The sequence below is a fragment of the Pecten maximus genome, chromosome 3 (assembly GCF_902652985.1).
Source record: "Pecten maximus chromosome 3, xPecMax1.1, whole genome shotgun sequence".
In the NCBI taxonomy this organism is placed as follows: domain Eukaryota; kingdom Metazoa; phylum Mollusca; class Bivalvia; order Pectinida; family Pectinidae; genus Pecten; species Pecten maximus.
In genome coordinates, this window is record NC_047017.1 from 16,747,440 (window position 1) to 16,770,561 (window position 23,122).

At 35.9% G+C, this 23,122-nt stretch overlaps 1 protein-coding gene across 1 annotated transcript in view; it reads right to left on the reverse strand.

Moving 5' to 3' along the window:
- Window positions 1–246: 246 nt before the first annotated feature.
- The window catches only part of LOC117323375 (E3 ubiquitin-protein ligase UBR2-like), a 42,047-nt gene continuing 19,171 nt past the window's right edge, over window positions 247–23,122 (reverse strand). Inside the window, 25 exon segments of the mRNA XM_033878553.1 lie at window positions 247–3,725; window positions 4,121–4,222; window positions 4,953–5,123; window positions 5,692–5,832; window positions 6,459–6,567; window positions 7,066–7,199; window positions 7,926–8,001; window positions 8,627–8,860; window positions 9,350–9,502; window positions 11,193–11,280; window positions 11,657–11,717; window positions 12,789–12,900; window positions 13,506–13,606; window positions 14,108–14,178; window positions 14,180–14,273; window positions 14,524–14,664; window positions 15,334–15,489; window positions 15,616–15,863; window positions 16,066–16,160; window positions 17,186–17,279; window positions 17,787–17,941; window positions 18,733–18,781; window positions 19,010–19,112; window positions 19,308–19,360; window positions 21,176–21,300. Coding sequence (XP_033734444.1) covers window positions 3,584–3,725; window positions 4,121–4,222; window positions 4,953–5,123; window positions 5,692–5,832; window positions 6,459–6,567; window positions 7,066–7,199; window positions 7,926–8,001; window positions 8,627–8,860; window positions 9,350–9,502; window positions 11,193–11,280; window positions 11,657–11,717; window positions 12,789–12,900; window positions 13,506–13,606; window positions 14,108–14,178; window positions 14,180–14,273; window positions 14,524–14,664; window positions 15,334–15,489; window positions 15,616–15,863; window positions 16,066–16,160; window positions 17,186–17,279; window positions 17,787–17,941; window positions 18,733–18,781; window positions 19,010–19,112; window positions 19,308–19,360; window positions 21,176–21,300 — 3,008 coding nt within the window. The 3' untranslated portion in view covers window positions 247–3,583.

Sequence of the window (23,122 nt, forward strand, 5' to 3'; positions counted from 1 at the left end):
TCTGGATTAATAAGAAGTTCTTCAATACATTTTACCCTATGACCTCGAAAGTAGGTCATGGTCAAATTCTTTTAACAAACCTGGAATCCCTTCATCCAAGAATGCCACTGGTTCCTTATCATAACCCTAGGCCTTATACTTAACAACGGGCATACAACAGTTTGACAGACGACAGACTGATACGACACCACAGCCGTACTCTATAAACAACAAACTCACTTCAGAAAAGATTGACAAACACAGACAGATTAAGCCATTAAAAGGCATAGTTTAATATTTACATGTATCCTACAACACCATATTCACATATAATTATAATAATAGTAGGCTTTTATAAGTAAACAAATCTTAACATATGTAGTTCAATCCTAGAAGTAACACACTAAGGTCCTACTGGCAGAGTTGGCAGGTAAATCGCACACAATGGGATGCCTAATCCCACTTCTAATTCAAACTGCGAGACATCAGGGTATGTGATCAAATGAATCAACCCTGTGTCAAAGTTAGACAGGAACATTATCTTGTATTTTAATGCAGATATGCCTTCAAAGCATAATTAAAACAAAACAGAATATCTTTAACAATGTGCAACATTTCTCGGCTGTAAAATTTGATACAATAACAAAGTGTGTGCTTTTCAATCCCTTTTATCAGTAGAATAGTTAACAGCAAAATATATATATATATTAATGTGCTGATGGTAATTAATTAGTTATTAAAACAGTGTACATATGTTTAAATGAACCAAATCCAGATCTCAGTGCAGGTAAATCATCGATACAAAAAAGCCCTGTAGGTGTACTAATTAATTACTAATTAATTAAAGCATGTTTATAATTCAAGCTTGATAATCTCATAAGATGTACAATCACAAACAAATCTGGATGTACCTACTTCTAGTCCTACATGTCATAAGACGGCTTGTTAAGGATGAGTATATACTGAGGTGATATTTTCCTATTAATACTATCATGTTACAATAGACTCACTGAACATTATGATTAAAAGTCAATTAAAATAAAACCAAGAAGTGACATTATCCTTGGTAACTTGAACCAAGTGTACTTCGATGCTATAAATTATTTTTCTTTCAATTTGGCACATAAATATACAATCCACTTTGAGAAAACAAGTGGAGAACAGCACTATGTCGTAACAGGATATTATTTACTGGAAAGTTAAAACTGGAGTCAATGCCAGCCCTCCTTTCCATGATTTAATCACTGAATTACCCCTATCTTTCCTTCCAGAAAATACAATTCTCCAAATCTGGAAAACTCCATCTGAGATTAACTGGAAATATAGGGTTTTGAAGAGCACTAATTTTTCTGAGAATATAATCCTCTACTCTGATTTTTATGTCATTTTGCCAAACAGCTGAAGGATGTTTTGAAGGGGTGCTCTAGTGTCTCAAAGGCCAACAGATTTTATGTGTCCATATGTATGAAATCAAACACTGAAGTTTTATGATGTCAAACTGATCAACATGTTGAAATCCAACATATATGACCGTGTTCTGTACAAGGGGAGGTAACTCAAATACTTCACTATGGTCAGAAAATCAAGCACTAAAAATACATACACATCTCAAGTGATTGTGTCTTAATATTACAGGTGATTGTAGAAAAATGAAAAATGAAAATATCAAGAGCGGCACACTCGCATCCGGAGAAATTGTGTCTTTGAGAAATAACAAATCTAGTTACTTTGAGGCCAAACCTACCATAGAACCAAGCCAAATAAATACGATTCCTGAGTGATGTCAAAACCTCACAGTACCAGCGCATAACACACACATCTTGAGTAACTGTGTCTTTGACAATCTTAGCAGCAAACTCGGGCAAAAATGAGATGCAACATTCCAGGGTTTGAGCTCCTCGCAGAAAAATTAAGATGCTGGCATTCACACAAAAACATTAATCCTTCAAATACAGTACTCATAATTTACATGACTCCGTATCAAAACATATTCCATATATTAGCATTAATTTATTAAATATGTGTATTAACATTTGAACGGAAACAGTACAGTGCTCTACTATAAAGTAAAGATATGAGTAAATAAGATGGCGTTTCATGATAACAATGCATGAATACAACTTAAATCATTATCAATATTTTGTTTCAATATAATATACTCCAACCACACTAGTGTTGAAAGACGATTTCTAAGTCGTGCAATATAGAATATTAGAGTGCATTTAAATTCTACACGATCAGAGTACTCATGCCTAGCAGTACCATATTCTACCCCTGGGTGTACATGCTTACTTAATGTATCTGATGGCATGTTGTCTGTATAAAAGCTCTCTGTCCGTCATTCCCCGTTAAAACGTATCTGTCTGATGCCTATTGTAAATCCAGCACATGTTTCGAAACTCCCAGTCCATCCATATAAACCTATTCTCGCATTCCCTTGAACTGTCCCTCTACTGTCTGTGTTACAGCTATCGTTCCCTGGCTGTACACTGCCCGTAAGCACTGTTCCATGGGAAACAACTTAAATTAGAAGTTATAAGGACAGTTACTGTGATAATTTTCCAATACCGGTACTTGAGTTAAATAACAGAAAAACTCCACATATCATTTCTCCTAACATCCTAACACTGACTACCTGTGTTAAAGTGTATCATTGTACCATTGGGTGTTTAGTATACCCATTTTCTATGGTATTAAACACTGTTAAACAGTTAAGAACATATACATGTATTATGCTTTGTGTGTTATTCCAATTCAAGAACAAGGAAGAGTAGATATGAAAACAATGCCTTCTGCTAAATTCCTGTCATAATAAATGTTCAGAAGATATAAAGCCAATGCCTTCTGTTATATGAGTAGGTATGAAAATGCCTTCTGCTAAATTCCTGTCATAATAAATATTCAGAAGATATAAAACCAATGCCTTCTGTTAATTCCTGTCATAATAACTGTTTAGACTTAACTTATATAACAAGTCACAGTATATATTCTGATATAAATTGTGGTATATTTTCAAAAAAAGTTAAAAGTAAAACATTAAACAAAAAGTACATAGCACTTATCTTATCAAATCTCTTACGATTTCATGAGACATATTACAGTCATTAATGCATATTTACCCACCAGGGCAGGTATAGATCACAGCGTAAATAATATGCATAAAATGCACTGACCATCTACCAGCTATCTGCGATCACCTTATGATGATACTGGGTAGTGCAAAACTGTCTCATTAAATAGAGGTAGAAATTACCAGCAAAATATCAATGGGCAGACATTCTGATAATAAAGAATCTGATATAAGTTGTTAATAAATTTGGGAACTGCAGGAATCGGCCAAACATCCCTAGAGTGTACTGGATCTCAGAAATCCCATACTTAGTATAACTTATAGACTAAGTAAATCACAGTGGCAGATCACTGGTACAATCCTGAGCGGTACATTGGAGAGAAATCAACCCTAGAGAATGGGTCTCTGATTTTCCACATCAGTTGCGGAGTTCAACTAACCAATATACTAAGTCGATCACAGGTTTTCAGCTGTAGCTTAACAATAGAATCCTGAGCAGAAGTATATTGGAGAAGATTAGATAAATCACAGCCGTCATAGATGCTGCCAGTCGATGGTGAGGAGGTTGCTGTGCGACTCCAGATTGTGAGCTATAGTCTGTGGGATGGAGTGGGTGAACCACAATTTCTCCAGCGCCTTGTAACTCGTCTGACAGAGCGTCAGAGGATTCCCGCGCCTGCAAAAATAATATGTACATAGTACTATCACGCATTTCTTTCACCTGATATACACATTTATTCAGGATTTTTGTGACTTCACATATTGCAGTTGAAATATGATCAGACACACACCTTATCACATTTATACATAGCATTTATGTGTAGTCACGATCCCTCCAAAATGAAATCCTTGAAAATGAAGGACCATCAAAATAGTTACTGAATGGGCATTTAAACAAATATCTTTTATCCTCTGTGACCAACAGTATTCACCATAGACATTAAATCTCTTTACAAAAATATCCATCACACAACAGTCTAATGCCTTTATAAACACTAAAATCATTTTTATTGATATTAGCATTTGTTACCAGAATTTTTGTATACATTATGTATTTTTAATTTTTTTTACCTGAGTCCCTGATCTGTTTCACCATAAACGTCCAGGTAGGGAGGTGGTACAAAACAACCTTTAGATTTGCCTGCTAGAAGTAGTATCTGACACTCTCGTACTCTGTAGAAAAAAAAATTCAACCTTTATAATTTTCCTATTACACAAGTCAACTTTAAGTTTTTCCAATAAGACTTCTGTAGCAAGTGGAAAGATAGCTGTTTAGTGTATATAACTGGGTATAAGTCAAGGCATCTAGGCTAGCCAAGGCTTCTGATTACGTTACACTCCAGGAACCCTTGGCAGATACAGTCGTCAGTTCTGGCTTTCTAGCGAAGATTCAAAATTACCACCCTTCACGCATGAAGTTTTAGACAAATCAAAATGAGCATTACCACATGGAGGCTTGTGTTATTTTGATGAGATGTGTGATCAATAACTTCTATCAATCGAAAGAGCACCCCTGAATGTTTTACCAAATATTGTACGTCTCTGTATTTAGTTGACAAGGTAGCTCTGCATGTACTTGGTGCCGTAATTTTTGTTTACAGCGAAACCAAGCCTGAATGTAAAAAGCGATTTGATTGGATGCCCTGGGATTACAGGGCACGACGATTTAAACACGACTATACCTGCCAAGGGTTCGTGTAGTGTAACGTAATAAGAAACCTTGGCTAACGAACATGAAGCCCAGGAGGCTAGTACACTAAGAAACTGGCAAAAGTAGGGGAGTTGACTTATCCTCCAATATGTCCCAATGTGAAAGGGAAATTTTGGATGGCATCTTTGTAATTCAGATGGCTGAAGCAGTAGATTTGACTAAAGTAGAACTAAAAGAATAATATATACTCACCTAAGAAATATTCCAATACCAGCACCACAGCAAATGGTGTGCTCCGTGGCGGCACCACATGTGGTTCCGTCTACATCGGCCTGACAGCAGTAACTCTGAGAACACAGCATCTTACCACACACCAGACACATTGTAGGGGCTCGACTCTCATCACCATCAGATTTGGGACAGCTGTAGACATCAAATCACAGGATAAATCATACACAAATTCAAACATTTGACAAGTGAGAAGATTAAGTATTAAGAAGATTTCTTTCTAACTGGTATGAAGATAGTGTCAGTGTCTTTTCCCCCAGTGTTTTGTATTTGGTAGGGAGAAAGAGTCATTTTCCTCAAAAGAATTCTTTTAGCAGAATCAGAATAATGAATTTGCTTTCATACATAATGAATATGCTTTTATATAATTATGTAAGAAGTCAATTTTGTTTTAAATTTTTCAGGTAAATAATGATATAATTATGCGATATTCTCAATCCAAATCACTTACTAAATACATTCCCAATGTTGACAGATTTATAGGTAGGAATATCTCGTATGAAACTGAATTGTATGGAGATCCTTATTCTTATAGCAGTTTTGATTTTTTTCGACCAATAAACAGTAACAATGATTAAGATGTCATCTCCCTACAGGTACTTGGGACAGTTATATGTGGTATTGTTGGTCCTTTGGGTGACACAGAGATCAAGGGTAAATAAATGCATTGTTATTAAATGTGTCACAGGTTTCACCAACTTACGTGAAGGACGAGACCTCGTTGATGAGTTCACTGTAATCCTCTGGTAAAGTGACAAGCCGGTTGACTTTTCGTGGGTAACATATAATTTTCTCACTACTCGCTGTCATCATCTGACTGCCAATATTGTCATTGTGGCACCACCTACAATATCAGAAAGGTGTTAAACATTCCACAAACAGGTCTCTTGTGAAGACATCTTCTAATTCTGCTTCTTATTCAGATTATGAAGCCTTTTTTTACATTGACCTGCATTTGGAATATTTCCAAAACTTTTGTGAATGTTAAATTTACTTTTTATACATTTGGGATATTTCCAGTACTCTTTGTGAATGTTAAATTTACTTTTTATACATTTGGAATATTTCCAGAACTTTTGTGAATGTTAAATTTACTTTTTATACATTTGGCATATTTCCAAAACTTTTGTGAATGTTAAATTTACTTTTTATACATTTGGGATATTTCCAGTACTCTTTGTGAATGTTAAATTAACTTTTTATACATTTGGAATATTTCTAGTACTTAATATATGTGAATGTTCAATTTACTTTTTATACAAAGCAATTAGGCCTGTAGGAAGACTTTGATTAATATAGGGTTTGATGGATATAATGTAAACATTATTTTCACTTTATTTATAAAATCTCATTCTGGTCTTTTGCGTAGGGATATACGCATAGATTGTGTGGGTACCTATATACAGCAGTAGTAAGTCTGTTATAAAATCTTGTGTTATTGGACAATAAAACGTTAAGATAAAGACTTACTGTTTGATGAGATTGTCAATGACGTCGCCCTGATTTTCAAACAGCGTAGAAAGCTGGAGGGGGAGAGCCAGATAACGACATAGAGGCTCAAACTCGTCATCATTCAACTCTATAATTATACACAATATCATCACAATTATTGCAACAAATTAGTACATGCAACCATGCATCATCACAGTACAACGGTTTATCTTGCAGACATTACCAATGTACTGTCACAGTACAAGGGTTTACCTAGCAGACCCTCAGAACATCCCAATAATACTATCACAGTACAAGGGTTTACCTTGTAGACCCTCAGAACATCACAATAATACTGCCACAGTACAAGGGTTTACCTTGCAGACCCTCAGAACATCACAATAATACTGTCACAGTACAAGGGTTTACCTAGCAGACCCTCGATCAGTACGCACAACCATTATACTATCACAGTACAAGGGTTTACCTTGTAGACCCTCAGTACACACTGCCATTTTACTGTCAGTACAAGGGTTTACCTTAAAGACCTTCAGTACATACAACCATTATACTATCACAATACAAGCCTTAGGGTTTACCTTTGTCATAATGTCAACACATTTAACTATTTTACCAGTGTATTTACCTTGAAGACTGCGGGGGGCTGGTACCTCTGTGATCTGCCTGTACAGTAGGGCTGCACACCGAAGGAATGGTAGACATGCTTTCCTTAGGTACTGGCTCAGCTGCCATGGCTGAGGTGGGTTCTCACCTTCCATCCTATCACAGAGAAACAATACGCTACTATATATAACATTGAAGGCTTTTGTATGAGGTACACAATATCATGATAAAGTATCTTAACTACTGTATACAGGTGAGTACTGCCAAGGTAAGCCGAGACATGTCCGTCATATGAAAATGTTGTGATTCTACACCTTATTCACAACTCAATTTTTTCCAACCTTAACCTTCCATTAGCACTTTCTTATACATATATAAGTTGAGTAAATTTGAATGAATTAGACATCTAACCTTTTAAAGAGTGTTCAACCTTATTAAATACCTTTTAAAGAGTGTTCAACCTTATTAAATAAAGGTTTTCAATTTTGAATGTTGATTGAGATACTTCACAACCTTACATCACTGGGGTACTCAACAATGCCTCATTAGGCATTAAGCAGTCATTGAATAATCTAACTACCTTTAACCTGTCAGCCAATTATTTGTTTTTTAGTGAGTTAATTATTTATTAGTGGAGCAATTATTTTAGCCATATAACCATAGGGGGTTGGAGACAAAATGTCCCAGAAGGTAAAAATCTGTGAAATCTTGATGACCCTGCCATGTATATGACAGTGTACTGTCAAGAGGTCTCACTAAAAATACCGGTTATAAGCTATATGGAGTGAGCCCAACACATCGTAATTCATCTGTATATCAGTTGTTAACATGTTTCTGTTCTAGGCGAGTCGTCATCAGAAGAACCATATGTAAGATACTTACTTTGCCTCCTTCCTGATAAGAGTGTAGATCCTGAGTAAGGCTTCCCCTTCACTGTCAGCTTCTAACTCCATCATCCCTACTCAAAACAAATCATACAATGTATGAAAACAAATATTTAAGTCATTCATCTAATATGTAACAGTTTATGCTACTAGCCAAAAGATTTAATTATTACATTTTTACCAGTAAAATATCAAAAATTATTCATTCTATAAAAGTGATATTTTTCCCTAGTGAAAAAAATCACTTTTTCTGATATTTTTTACTAGTGAAATATCACTTTTCTGATTTGACCTATCAAAACACTGCTTACAAATAACAATTGGAAAAATTAAAAGCTGATCCAGTATATTTTGGTATACAAATGTAATACACAGAATATCTAACAGTATCTTCAGTAATATATACCAAATATTTTTCGCTTGTGCAGCAAATATTTTAATATTTTTCACATGTGCTGCGCAGTCATGAAAAATATAAAAATATTTGCCCACTGGTGAAATATATTAGGTATCACTGAAGACACTATAAGTTATCCTCTATATATCAGATTGAAATTTTAACATTTTCATAATTCAACTAAGTAACACAATTACATGATATTTGGGAAAGTAACATATTGTTATTTAAAATGCTGTATCAAAATTATAATTGATTTCAAACATTCATCAGTTTCCATCCCTGACACCACATCATCTTACCTTGAGAGGGTATATCACAGGTAAGCATTATCTGGACAATATGAGCGGTGAGAACTAGCTGAAGGGAGTGATGATCCCCGAGCCCTCCGGTAGGTATAGTACCCATAGAGGGAGTCTGACTCTCCGCATGTAGTGATGGCAGGCTCACAGTCAAGGTTAGAAGGTAGCCGAACATGTCAATGTCCAATATACTCTGGATATCCTTTCTTATCCGATGAGTCTCCGGCATTAGAGCTAGTTAAATAGAAATTTAACACATAAACGCTATAAACTATCAACTTTAATTATCTTACAACAATAGCAAAAGAAGTTTTATCAAATTTGATCAGTAATCGCTCTTGTTACATGTACCCCTGATGGAAGCGCCGTGAGAGGTCTTACTGTGGGGGAAAACCTGAGTATCCTGAGAAAACTCACAATCGGCAGGTGACGCCATACCTTTTCAGGCCCTAAGTGAAAGGTGAGTACCAGGGTACGCGATCCAATGCCGCCTCACCCCTACCTATTCACAAGCATGTAAATCACAAACTATACATTATGAAGCATTCAATTCTATTAATAATTTCTAATATGAAATCTTAGATATCCATGCATTATCTTCTTGATATCAAAGTGACAATGCGTGTAATTACAAATTGAATTTTGATATATTCTGTTTTTCTTTTAACGGCTGTAATGATGAATGACCTGCAATATTTTAATAGATATGAATGTAAGCCTAACCCGACAGGAGACGTAGACAGTGCTGCTTGACTAGGTTCTGGGGGGTCACCTGACTGAAAATGCAGGCAAACTTGATGAGAGCAGCGAGGCAGTCCGACTGACGCGAGGACAGCGACCCAAACAGGGGTTTCTCCTCCACCTTCAGCTGTTGTTCTGTGGAAGATACCATTATCAGGTTATGTAGTGGGCGACTTCAGTCATGGCCTCAATCTACTTCTTTCTTGGTAAAAAAGATTGTACTACTGCACAGTGAACAAATCTAACTTCAGTGTTATTACACAACACACAATGTGTATCTTGTTGTAAACAAGTCAAATGCCAAGACAAATTACTTTGTAATATCTCCCAACATTCCCTTGTTTTATAAAATTGTTTGATAATTAAATTAATATGGAACAAGGCATCGCAAACGATACAAATCCCCTCGCGTGTTAACACATGAACTCTGACGCAAAATGGAGGGTGGGGTTATTGCAGGACATTGAAATAACATCAGTGGTCATTTGCACTGAACTGCAATAGACATGGATGGGCTTATTATCAGGCAAGGGCTAACGAGGTATTGCCATATATGAAGTTTGGTCAGGATCCGTTCAAAAATGAAGTCGCATTACAGCGCTGACAAAGATTTTCTATAAATAGTAACGGTGACATTGGCCTTGACCTTGGCGCCCTAAAACACGTACTCGTTCGAGGTATTCCCATGCTGGACCCATATATGAAGTTTGGTCAGGATCCGTTCAGAAATGAAGTCACAAGAGTGCTGACAAAGATTTTCTATAAATAGTAACGGTGACTTGACCTTGACCTTGGCACCCTGAAACACGAACTCGTTCGAGGTATTCCCATGCTGGACCCATATATGAAGTTTGGTCAGAATCCGTTCAGAAATGAAGTCGCAAGAGCGCTGACAAAGATTTTCTATAAATAGTAACGGTGACCTTGACCTTGACCTTGGCACCCTGAAATACGAACTCGTTTGAGGTATTCCCATGCTGGACCCATATATGAAGTTTGGTCAGGATCCGTTCAAAAATGAAGTCGCAAGAGCGCTGACAAAAAGTGAACATACGTACGAACGGAACGCTATATCCCCTCCCCGACTTTCGTCGCGAGGGGATAATAAAATAAATTCCTAATATGAAATTTACATCTGGCAAGTTTTCAACTTCTATCCATATATCACCATTATTTCATTGAGATTTTTGTACTTATTTAACCTTTCATCCAAAGGTAAAGGTCAAAGTGATTATCAAATTTAATATTACCATTCTGTGTGTGTTTCCAACTACAACAAAATCTCTAACAGTTCAAGTTATGACCAGACAAGATGGTTGAATAACCAATATCACATTATGTCTTCCTTCACTGGCAGAAGAGGTATATAGAAGAAATGGTGGACGGTCCACTGTTCTCTTAAATACCTTGGACAAGGATATCCACAACTTTACCAGTGTGAGATTTTCTTTTCTCACCCTAGGGTTAAGAGAAGCTACACATGCCTTTGCATGTTCTCAACAATTGTATTTCGTCATGTCAACAATACCCTGACGTCACGGCAACAGTACAATGACGTCACGTCGACAATTCAATCACGTCACATCAACATTCCCTTGCATTTATGTAACGTCAATATTAGATACATAAGAGGGTAAACTGGGTAGGAGAAAAATAATTATTCACTGCAATGGAATGAGACAGTGGGTCTCAACCCTCAGGGTAAGATACTTATTATATATATATAATAAGCAACTTAAGAATCTCCCCCGTCTGGTGAGATTGGGATTCCCCCCCCCCCGTCTCACTCCCAAGGGGTTGAGAGATTCTATCATTCCAACCTTACCTATAGACTGTAAAGTGAAGGAACAGGTCGACCAGGCCATGAAAGGTACTCTCACATTTCCATCGTCAGGTTCAACATTCAAGCCAAACTGAAACAAGTCAATCAAAAATCTAGTGATATATATTTTCCTGTTATTATTCCTACTTGGTTTTATGCTAAGGTGCAGGCACAAAAGTGTGAAACAATCAGTGTAGGTGGTTGATGGTCGTTTTTGTCCCAATAATAGTGCTACTGAGGTAAATGTATATTAGTTATGACATGTAGCTTTCCATATACAATATATATATTCTTGTATCTTGTGAGGCGACTATAAAATTTGATCAGAAATGTTTCCTTTGTTAGATTTTTATTTACCAAGATATCCAAGTTACTGCATTGTTTTACACATTTGAAAAATGCAGTTAGTTACATTTATTTCAATTCAGACAATTAAAAATTAATAATTTTGGAGTAATTATACATACAGAGTAGACATCTCTGCCAAACTTCTTCACCATATCAGTCAAACTTTGAGCAAATAGGGTACTGAAATAAAATCATAGATAAGTTAATTGTAACATAATTACAGACAGGCATAAATATGATACTCATAGATAAGAAAACAAAGATAAACAATAGAATGAAAGAAGAATGTCAGAAGACAATATAGCTGGCAGAGTGGGTTGAAATTTGAAATTATTATCTAAAGGTAGGTCAAAGGTTATGGTCATCAGGTCAAAAAATGTAGTACCAATGGAAGGGTTTTGTCACAATGAAAACTATGACAGCCCTATCTGGTACAGTTAACACACAATGGCTGAAGGTAAAAATCTTTTAAAAGTAAGTAAAAAGTAAGTCAAGGTCAGCAAGTCACATGGAAAGATCTTGTCACAAGGAACACACATGTTAAGCATCTAAGCTGTATCCTCATTAGTACTGACACAACACCGTTTCATTAAAAAGTTTAAGCTAGCTTTCTACGGATGCTGACGGCACCGGAGGTATAGCAATAGATCCCCTGGACATCGTTTGAGAGAGTTAATAACATTATGGATTAAAATCAAATATTAACCAAATATCTTAATTTTTGTTCTTTTTCAAGACATGAAATAGATACGTAAAAGTAAACATGTATTATGTTATTTCAATAGAATTTTGATTCATGAAATATGTCATTAAACAAATGATTCCATTCATCATTCATGAACTACACTTATACATTCAACAAGCATATTGGGTATTGCTGAAGCAAAACATGTCCCTTACCCGCCCGCACTAAAAATAGTAAGTGACCTTGACCTTGACCCAAAACCCTGAAACTCGAACCTGATCTGCAGCTACTCATACTGATGTTACATACCAATAGAAACCTATAGTCCCCCTGGTTTCACTGGTAGGGGACTAATGAAAATTCAAAAGAGTTACCGGTATCTGCAACAAATTCTCTGTGACAAAGTGAAAACATGACAGATTGAAGAACATAGGTAAAACCCATGACTACTACTGGCTATGAAATAATCAATGCGATGACATGTATACAATATATTTGATTCCCTGCCATATCACAACATCTACTGATAAATAAATAACATCAGGCACCGTCCCTGCCAAGCTTACCCATCACTTTGAAATGACTGCCATAGAAGCCTGAAGTTGTTGGCCACACTCTCAGCCATCATCTTTGTTATTGCATTCAAGGGAGATGGATCAAACTTATAGGCGATCTTGTCTGTGGAAAGAATTGAAATCTTCATTGACATTTTGACCAACATCTTCCCATCCTTATCATCAGTCCATAGAAACAAACAATTCATCAAGCATGCTTGATGTGAAGCTTTAATTTGTTGACTGATTACAAGTAGTTACATCTTTGAAATACCATAACATTTTTCTCTTTCCTGGATTTATTTCTATGATTTTTATGTATGAGAGGAATACTTTTTCAAGCCTTACAGTTTGGAGTCAGAACTCATTTCATTTCTATTCAAAAGCACTTTACAGAATAACTAAATGTTTTTCATTTTCCCTGTTGTTTTTTCTATTTTTATATTCAACGATATTATCATATTAAATGAAACTGATTCTAATAATTATAACATCACAATAATATTCTATTTTCAGTCTTTTGTGGACAATGACTTGACAATGAAATAATATAATCCTGCCTTTGATCCTTAAATTCATCACACATAGACTTAAGGACCTTATAAACGACCTCATTGTTGAGGACCAAAATTTACCCTTAATATTTTATTCCTTCTATGCCCACAGATACAATGTATTACTATGAGTTACAGTTACAAGACTACCTCTATGCTATGATGACAATCTTACCTTTGGCCTCTTTGTCATCCATCTCCTTTCTACTGTTTTGGACAGATTTATGTAGACCGTCCAACCAGTCATTGAAAGTCAGGTTAACATCGTCTTTATTGCTGTAAAACCAGTCACAAATAACCTTGGAGTTTTATGTTATCCAAAATAAAACTAAAATAAAATAAAACACCACACCACAGATATACATGACATCATAGAAAATTAAATGTTCTCAATATGATTACACTGCACTATACACGTCATAGAACTACACATTACTACACACCATAGGAAAACACATCAAATTATTACACTGTGCGTTATTCACATACCAACTGTAGTGAAACGGTTTCAAAAGGTGTAAATGATGTATTTAAATCCATGATCTTCCTTTCACAAATAAATGTTTCTATTAACCTTAAACTTCATTTACTTAAACTTAAGATTCCTTTTCAATTATAGTAAATACAAAACATCAATTTTATCTATTGAACACAAAAGTAACATTCCACAGGTACTTGTATGTGAGTAACCTTTTATTTTCATATGTTCTACTGAGGTGACTTAACAGTCAGTGTTTCGTGTTTATCAAGGGCCCTGACGTATTACTGTATACGTACCTGTCTGGGATTAGGGAAGGAAGAGAAGGAACAACAGGTATCACAGTATTGCTTATACTTTCACAGAGAGGGACACAGGAATTCATTATGCTCTATGCTATAGCTGAGGCTAGAACGGAACCGTATAGGCCGCCGTCGCTCCCTCATCACCACAGCATCGAAAAACCTGTAAAAGTCAAATTCACATTAAAAATTGGACCTTAAAATACATGAGTATACATGGTACAAAAAATGTGTATCCCTGTAGTTTTCTTCTTTAAACAAATTAAGGTTTATGATGATGGTAAATATAATACTATGTAATATAGAAATCATATGGAATTGAGGTTTCGTATATAATATGTACAGTGTACATTGTCTAGATAAGAAGATGCATGAAGGCGGGCACCCTCTGCCTATACATGTTGACACTTTACCTCTGCCAACAGTCGAAATGCATCACATGGCCACAGGAGCTGGTGTAGGCGCCTGTATTGAGGTCAGAGGGACTAAATAGGTAATCACAGTCCTCTTCCTTCGATTGAATTTTACTCCGACATTGTGATAGTACCGTGGACCTAGAACAGAACGTCACGTCAATTAGCAACTAATTAACACAGTGTGCAGTCGATGACAGAAGGTAGACTTAGAACAGAACGTCAAGTCAATTAGCGACTAATCATTAACAGTGTACAGTCCAAGTCAGAAGGTAGATTTTCTATCTCTTTATATCATGTCAAAAGGTAGATTTTCTATCTCTTTATATCACATCAGAAGGTAGATTTCCTATCACATCAGAAGGTAGATTTCCTATCTCTTTATATCACGTCAGAAGGTAGATTTTCTATTTCGTTTATAAAACAAACGTTTGACGGCATTGTTCCAGTAGAATATCTACCCTACAGGAAGACTCAAGGTTTGCCAAAGAGAAACCATAGTAAAAGTGATTTTACTATAAGTGAACAGAGTCAAGCACTTTTTTCAAACATGCTCACCAAAAGAATTCTTTATTTTTGGAGATATATACACATATTAAGTGGAATAACCTCAATATTAAATTCCTCATATACAAACATCCTTGAAAATATACCTAAACTAATAAATTTTTCATAAATGAAATAACATTCTCTTAAAGAGCAATTTTAAATTTCCATTAAAAAAATCATCTCATAAACAAAATCATGAGAATTTAGATTCATCATGAAAGAACTAGTTACGAGACTGTTTAGAAGACTTTAAAACACTACCTCTGTACGAATGCTGCCAGGACCATTGCACGACTGCTGTGTAGGATTTCCTGTTCCTCCTGGCACAGAATACACATGCCTTTACAGGGGACAGAGCTGGCCATCTTACTCCTCTTTCTACCGAGGGCCACAGGGAACCCGCCACCCTGAAGATCACTGTAAACCAAAAACATAAAACATATATTACACCGAAACTCCAAGATAAGACGCTATTGTATATTACAACGTAACTCCAAGATAAAATGCTATTGAACAGAATCTCCAGGCTACAATCCAACTCACCTGATGTCCATATCAGACGATGCCCGACTAAGTTCAGAATCAGCACTCTGGAATAACTCAGCATTTTCTTTGATGAAATTTTTCTGCATCGTTGACATCTGTGCCATGATTTTTGCACGTCGTTTCGCAGCCATCTTGGCCTTTTGTTTCTTTGTTTCATCATGATTGCGGCTTGTAGAACTAGACAATTGATCCAACGTGTCCATACTGACGGGATCATTCTTCAATTTACGCACTTCCAAAAACAGCTGAATTAAAGAATCAACATTTTAGATCAACAAGATGAACAATAATATTTGATGGCAGGGGTTTAAGAATTATTTAATATTATATTTTGGTATTTTGTTTCTATTTTTGAATATTTGCAATTCTTAATTTCAAAATTATAAATCTACCTATAAGGTAACCTAGCTATATCTGTATCAGTAAAATGTCCACTTCAGTGTTTACCTTAAGTGTCCATGTTAGAAGGTCCTTGGTTGATTCGTGAGTCAGATTGGCATTACCGACCAGACCTTCCAATATAGCCATTAAATTCTTGTCATCTGTAAGGTAAATGTTAGAGTATATTGGAAAGGAATTCATCAAAATACACTGTTCTTGTTAATAAATAACATATAGGACAGGCTCTCATTGGAATATATATCAATCATGATCTTTTTGTGATCATGTCAAAAAAGGCAATTTTATAGAAAACCTATACTTTATACAACTGACAATCTGCAACTCTAACAAGAACACTAGAGAATACTAGACTTATCTTCAATGTGTACATGTATTGATTCGAGAAGGAAACTCCATCACATGTAAGGTTGTACATTGTAGTTATGAATTCAAAGTAAACCCAATAGCAGAGAAACAGGTTTGATAACACCCATTATGATAGAAACTTTTATCAACATCAGGTTTGATAACACCCAGAGATACTTCTCTCAACATAAGGTTTAATAACACCCAAAGAAGTTTTCTCAACATCAAATGAAAAGATATGAGTAGAGAACTTCAGTTTCTACTTTCAATTTTGGTGTATATGTACAGGATTTTTACTTGAAGATTAGGTCTTAAAGCTGTAATGTGAAAACAAGTAATTATATGTTGTTTTCATTGGTAGATTACAACTATGACCAACCACAACTCCCTCATAACTCAATACTACAGCAAAACGACAGCTGGTCTCAGCAGCTTACCACAAAGGGCAGACGTATAACTATGGGAAAAACATAGAATAGCTTGTCATTGAGGGCAGACGTATAGCTATGGGAAAAACATAGAATAGGCAGACCTATAACTATGGGAAAAACATAGAATAGCTTGTCACTGAGGGCAGACGTATAGCTATGGGAAAAACATAGAATAGGCAGACGTATAACTATGGGAAAAACATAGAATAGCTTGTCACTGAGGGCAGACGTATAGCTATGGGAAAAACATAGAATAGGCAGACCTATAACTATGGGAAAAACATAGAAAAGCTTATAACGAAGGGCAGAACTGCAGCTATGGGGAAACAGACAATAGCTTACCACTTAGGGCAGACCTACAACTATGGGGGAAACATAGAACAGCTTACCACTAAGGGCTTTAGACAAGAAGTCGAAAGAATGGTCTCCTTCATTGACAGCTCGCTTCTGTTCCAACAATGCCAGGCCGATGAGGTGTAAGATCTGAAATTATCACACCATAATCCAGGTCAGTAAATCAGAAATCAAAAGAAACTGACTTACCATGAAAGATATGTCAACACTTTCTGGATATAATGATATGATACACTGTACAAATACTTGTTTTTACATTTAATATCTCCTTATTTCATATCTATAGACTTTCTGTTACGAGCACAACACAATAACAAGAGTTTTCAGAAGACAACATATCTTGCCGAGTGGGTTTAAATTCAGAGTTAGTTCTTCAAAAAATAGGTAAAAGTTAATGTTCAATGTCCCAGGTCCACCAATGTAGTACAAATGGAAAGGTCTTGTCAAACGGAACATGTGTCAAATATTTAAGCTGTTTCCTCATTATTATAGACATGACGCGTTTTATGGACTTCATCCCAGTGAGATAAAAAAAAGTATCAAATATTCCAAGAAGTAGAAAATGAATCAAACTTATTGAGATACTGAGATAGACTGTTACTACTCTTACAAGTGTTGATATAAACAAGATCTTACCCTGTCTAGCTGTCCTTCGGACCATGACCTTGACCTCTTGGCAGCCGTCCGCTGCAGCAACAGATGCATCAAATACAGCATCATGTCACACTGCAGGAGGTTGGTGATTGGCTGAAAGTTCTGTTTAAATTTCTGTGGATTTGGAGGTGGGAGAGCTGAAAAGATAATTTATACAATGTAATATCCATCAAATTTATTTTGTCTATTCTAGAAGTCAGCTAAACAAGAATTCCACGGAAGTGGAGGTGTCGCCTGTGTATGCGAATAATTAAAGGGTCATAACTCTTTAAAATTAGGACTTGAATAAAAAAAAACAATAACAAACTTGTCCACAGTATTATGGTAACGAACATTCTATTTTCGCAAAAAAAATTAAAGGGCTATAACTCTTTTAAAAAGGTCCGAATAAATTTGGTTAACGAACTTGTCCATAGTATTATGGTAACGAACCTTCCCATGCAGTTTCAAATTAATCCAGTAATAATTATTCAAGTTATTGAGTGGAAACCATTTTCGCAAAAAATTAAAGGGCCATAACTCTTTTAAAATGGTGCGAATAAATTTGGTTAACGAACTTGTCCACAGTATTATGGTAACGAACCTTCCCATGAAGTTTCAAATTAATCCTGTAATAATTATTCAAGTTATTGAGTGGAAACCATTTTTGCAAAAAATTAAAGGGCTATAACTCTTTTAAAAAGGTGCGAATAATTTTGGTTATCGAACTTGTCCGAGCTATCATGGTAATGAACCTTCCCATGAAGTTTCGAATTAATTCGTTCTAAACTACTAAAGTTATCGCACGAAAACCATTTTCCGGACGACGCCGACGCCGACACCGACGCCGCCGAAAAGTAATACCTATATGTCTCCTTTTTCAAAGGCGACACAAAAATGGCCAAATATCTAATAATAGTAAATATTTATGTCACTGTAAGTAATTTACCTTGACCTTCATTCTCATGCTTCTTCCTCTCTATCTGGGCTTCCTCTGACTGCAAGTACAAAAATATTTCAGAATTTAAACAAGGAACAAAATATTGTTTGCCTTAAAAAGAGACATACTCTGTTATTACAATTTAATATGCTTTGAAATGAGAAAACTTGTCTGTCTTAAAGAGACATATCATAAATTCAGCCATTAAAGAGATTAAGAAAACCTGTTATCGTCTATATTATCATATCAATGGACATGGAATTCTATACATGTATATGTTCTGTACCTTTGATTGCTCAGCCCGACTGTAGTGATAGAAGTACTTGTTATATTCTTTGTAGGACTCTTTCTTCAGTTCAAATCGCCCTGAGGAGCTCGATGCTGACTTCCTGTAAGGATAAAATATTCACTGTAATATCAAAGAAGTTTTGTAAAAAAAAAACATGTTTGTAGAGGTATAACAACCCATGGGGGCTTTCTTGACACAATTCTAGGACTTTATCGGGCATAAAAATCACAGGGGCTTACTTGACAATAAAATCAGAAGGACTCCATTATACGATATGACAACCACAGGGACTTACTTGAATGTAGAAACAAGGTTGATGACCTGTTCAATACCAGTCTCGTGATTACTCTGTAAAGGGAAACGGTAGCAAATGTTAAAGCGACATTCCTTAATTTGGACATCAGAAACATGCACAATTTCTATTGATGAAATCTATGTCCGAACGATGATAATATTAGTGTTTGTGCCTAGCTACAGGAAAAAAGCTTATCGTATACAAATACGATATGTTGTCTTTGCGGTAATTAATGATACTTCGGGTCGAATTAAGAATTTTTAGGACTTAATACTCGAAGAACTTTGGTATATCTTGAGAGTAAAACTGCCATATTAATGTGTTTATCTTGAGAGAAAAACTGCCATATTAATGTAAAGATTATAGCTTTTAAAACTTGGAAAAAATACATATTTTCCAGTAAATTTCATTTTGACGACCTAAACTTTATTCAAACAAAGGAATGCCCTTTAACAGTAAATAAAGCACAGCAATGCCTTAATCTTATTTTCTTTATTTGGCTGTTTGAGTAGATGAGTAAACTGACTCATGGTTTCTTATAAGAACAATCTATCGCTAGCCATCAGTTTGATAAGCTATAGGTCCAAGCATATTGTCCCCAGGTCAATGTTTTAAAAGTGCCACCCACTCTCATAGCTCTACAACAACTTTAGAATATGCCAAAAATAATTATCTTATGAAACTGTGTTCTTATTACCAAGGTAATCTATAACCATGAAAGTTTTACCTGAAGAAAGAATTTATTACTCTATTGAAACTATTTTCATTTATGTTGTGCCAGTCCTTAACATCATAACAGTATAAAACGTTTATAGAGCATGTTTGTTGGTAAACAAAGAGAAAAGAAGCCGATACAGTTTTAAAAGTAAGCATTGAATGGAGAAAAGAGAAGCTAATTATTGCTGGAGATGCAGTGTAAATTTATGAAGATCTCTGCCATACAGCTCAGATTGATATTTTGTCTCAGAATGGACATTTACAGTTGATACAAATATTAACTCAGAGAGCTGATTTTTGTTTTTTGGTTTTTTTTTTCTTTAATTTCTTCTTTTTTTTCTAAATTTCATGATATAGAGGCAGTTCACATGCACATCAACATTTGAATGGAAATTATTCTGCAATATCATTGTTTCAAAAACTCTGCAGCTTCAGGTAGGTGATGACAAGCAGTGATATTGACTGAGAATGATACTTTCAACTTCAATAAAATTGCAGCAATATACCTTTTCTCTTAAACTGATGGTTGTAATGGCTTGAAAGAAGGTACCATTGTACATTAAAGTAAGGCGTAAATTAAATGCTAACTTACTTATGTCGCCATCCCCCTAATTCTCACATAAGAAAATTAAGTATAAGTATAAGTATACTCTCACAAAAAAACCTAGTCATTACAGACGATGTAAGTCATCTTGCACCACGAACTAATTGAAAATGTAACAAGGTACTTAAGTTGCATAATTAGGTGATGGAGACTTATATCTTGTAGTAATGAAAACAACTGTGTGCTCTTTCATGAGTTTAAAATATGAAATTAAGTTTTTATAATGAGGATGTGATAATTCTATCATGGAAACAGTGTCCTCATTTATGGCAGTAGGGTGGACCGAGACGTATACTCGTACAAGAGATAATGATCGTGAACTAAAGTATGATGTATAAAATTATAAATGACGATGGTTGTGAAATTAAAATTATTAGACTATAAAGGATATTGAAAATTGCATTTACAGTGACCTCATTTTTAATCTCACTTTTAATCCATTTGATAAGTTAATGTGACAACACATGGTTTCTGTTTGGTAAGATTCTTGAACTTTAAATAATTGAACTGGACAGACTGTTGAAGATCACATATTTTGCCTACTCACATCCTCTGGGAGAGCCTTGGCGAGCTCACTATGGGCCATTGGTGATATACACAGCTGGTGGACGATCTCACGCTGGACTGTGTCTTCACTTGTCACATCACCGATACCTTCCACGTAGCGCTCACCTATCAATACCCGAAATCATCAGTATCTAGTGTACATATAGCCTTATACTAAATATCTTTATACATATATAGTTATGTACATTATGTATATAAATAGGTATTGTTGTACTGGGCATAGGAATAATCAATACAGATGTTGATATATTTTTCTATTTGATCAATATATTATAAATCATAACCATCAATTATATGCTTTATCTTGTAGACTATTTTAACAACAATCGAAAATCAAGTTATATCAATCACTCTTTTGGCCTGGATGGAGGTATGCAAGTGGTCTTACTGTGGGAGGAAATCAGAGTGACCCAAACTACCTTTTCAAATCTAATCTGTGAAATGAACCTGGTCACCAAGGCAAAAGGGAAGTGCTTTACCACCCTGTCACCCGAGGACCAGTAATGTACTTAGATGTTAACATTGTATAAATGGTATTGACAGGGGTTGGATTAGACAAAGATAGCTTTAGACAGGTTATACTTGGGTCAGATTAGACAGGGATAGTGTTAGACAGGTTATACTGGGGTCAGATTAGACAGGGGTAGCTTTAGACAGGTTATACTAGGGTCAGATTAGACAGGGGTAGCTTTAGACAGGTTATATTTGGGTCAAATTAGACAGGGATAGCTTTAGACAGGTTATACTTGGGTCAAATTAGACAGGGGTAGCTTTAGACAGGTTATACTAGGGTCAGATTAGACAGGGGTAGCTTTAGACAGGTTATACTTGGGTCAGATTAGACAGGGATAGCTTTAGACAGGTTATACTGGGGTCAGATTAGACAGGGATAACTTTAGACAGGTTATACAGGGGTCATATTAGACAGTGGTAGCTTTAGACAGGTTATACTGGAGTCAGATTAGACAGGGGTAGCTTTAGACAGGTTATACTTGGGTCAGATTAGACAGGGATAGCTTTAGACAGGTTATACAGGGGTCATATTAGACAGTGGTAGCTTTAGACAGGTTATACTGGGGTCAGATTAGACAGGGGTAGCTTTAGACAGGTTATACTAGGGTCAGATTAGACAGGGGTAGCTTTAGACAGGTTATACTGGGGTCATATTAGACAGGGGTAGCTTTAGACAGGTTATACTGGGGTCAGATTAGACAAGGATAGCTTTAGACAGGTTATATACTGGAGTCAGATTAGACAGGGATAGCTTTAGACAGGTTATACTGGGGTCAGATTAGACAGGGATAGTGTTAGACAGGTTATACAGGGGTCAGATTAGACAGGGATAGCTTTAGACAGGTTATATTTGGGTCAGATTAGACAGGGGTAGCTTTAGACAGGTTATACTTGGGTCAGATTAGACAGGGATAGCTTTAGACAGGTTATACAGGGGTCATATTAGACAGGGGTAGCTTTAGACAGGTTATACTGGGGTCAGATTAGACAGGGATAGCTTTAGACAGGTTATATACTGGGGTCAGATTAGACAGGGATAGCTTTAGACAGGTTATATACTTGGGTCAGATTAGAGAGATAGCATTAAACAAGTTACACTGGGGTCAGATTAGACAGGGATTAAACAGGGATAGCTTTAGACAGATTATACTGAGGGTGGATTAGACAGGGGTAGCTTTAGACAGGTTATACTGAGGGTGGATTAGACGGGTGTAATTTGTGACAGGTTATACTTGGTCGGATTAAACAGGGATGACTTTAGACATGTTATACCTGGGTCGGATTAGACAGGTGTAGTTTGAGATAAGTTATACGTGGGTCGGATTAGACAGGTTGTACTTGGGTCGGATTAGACAGGTGTAGTTTGAGATAAGTTATACGTGGGTCGGATGGTCAGTAGTTATAGACAGACTGG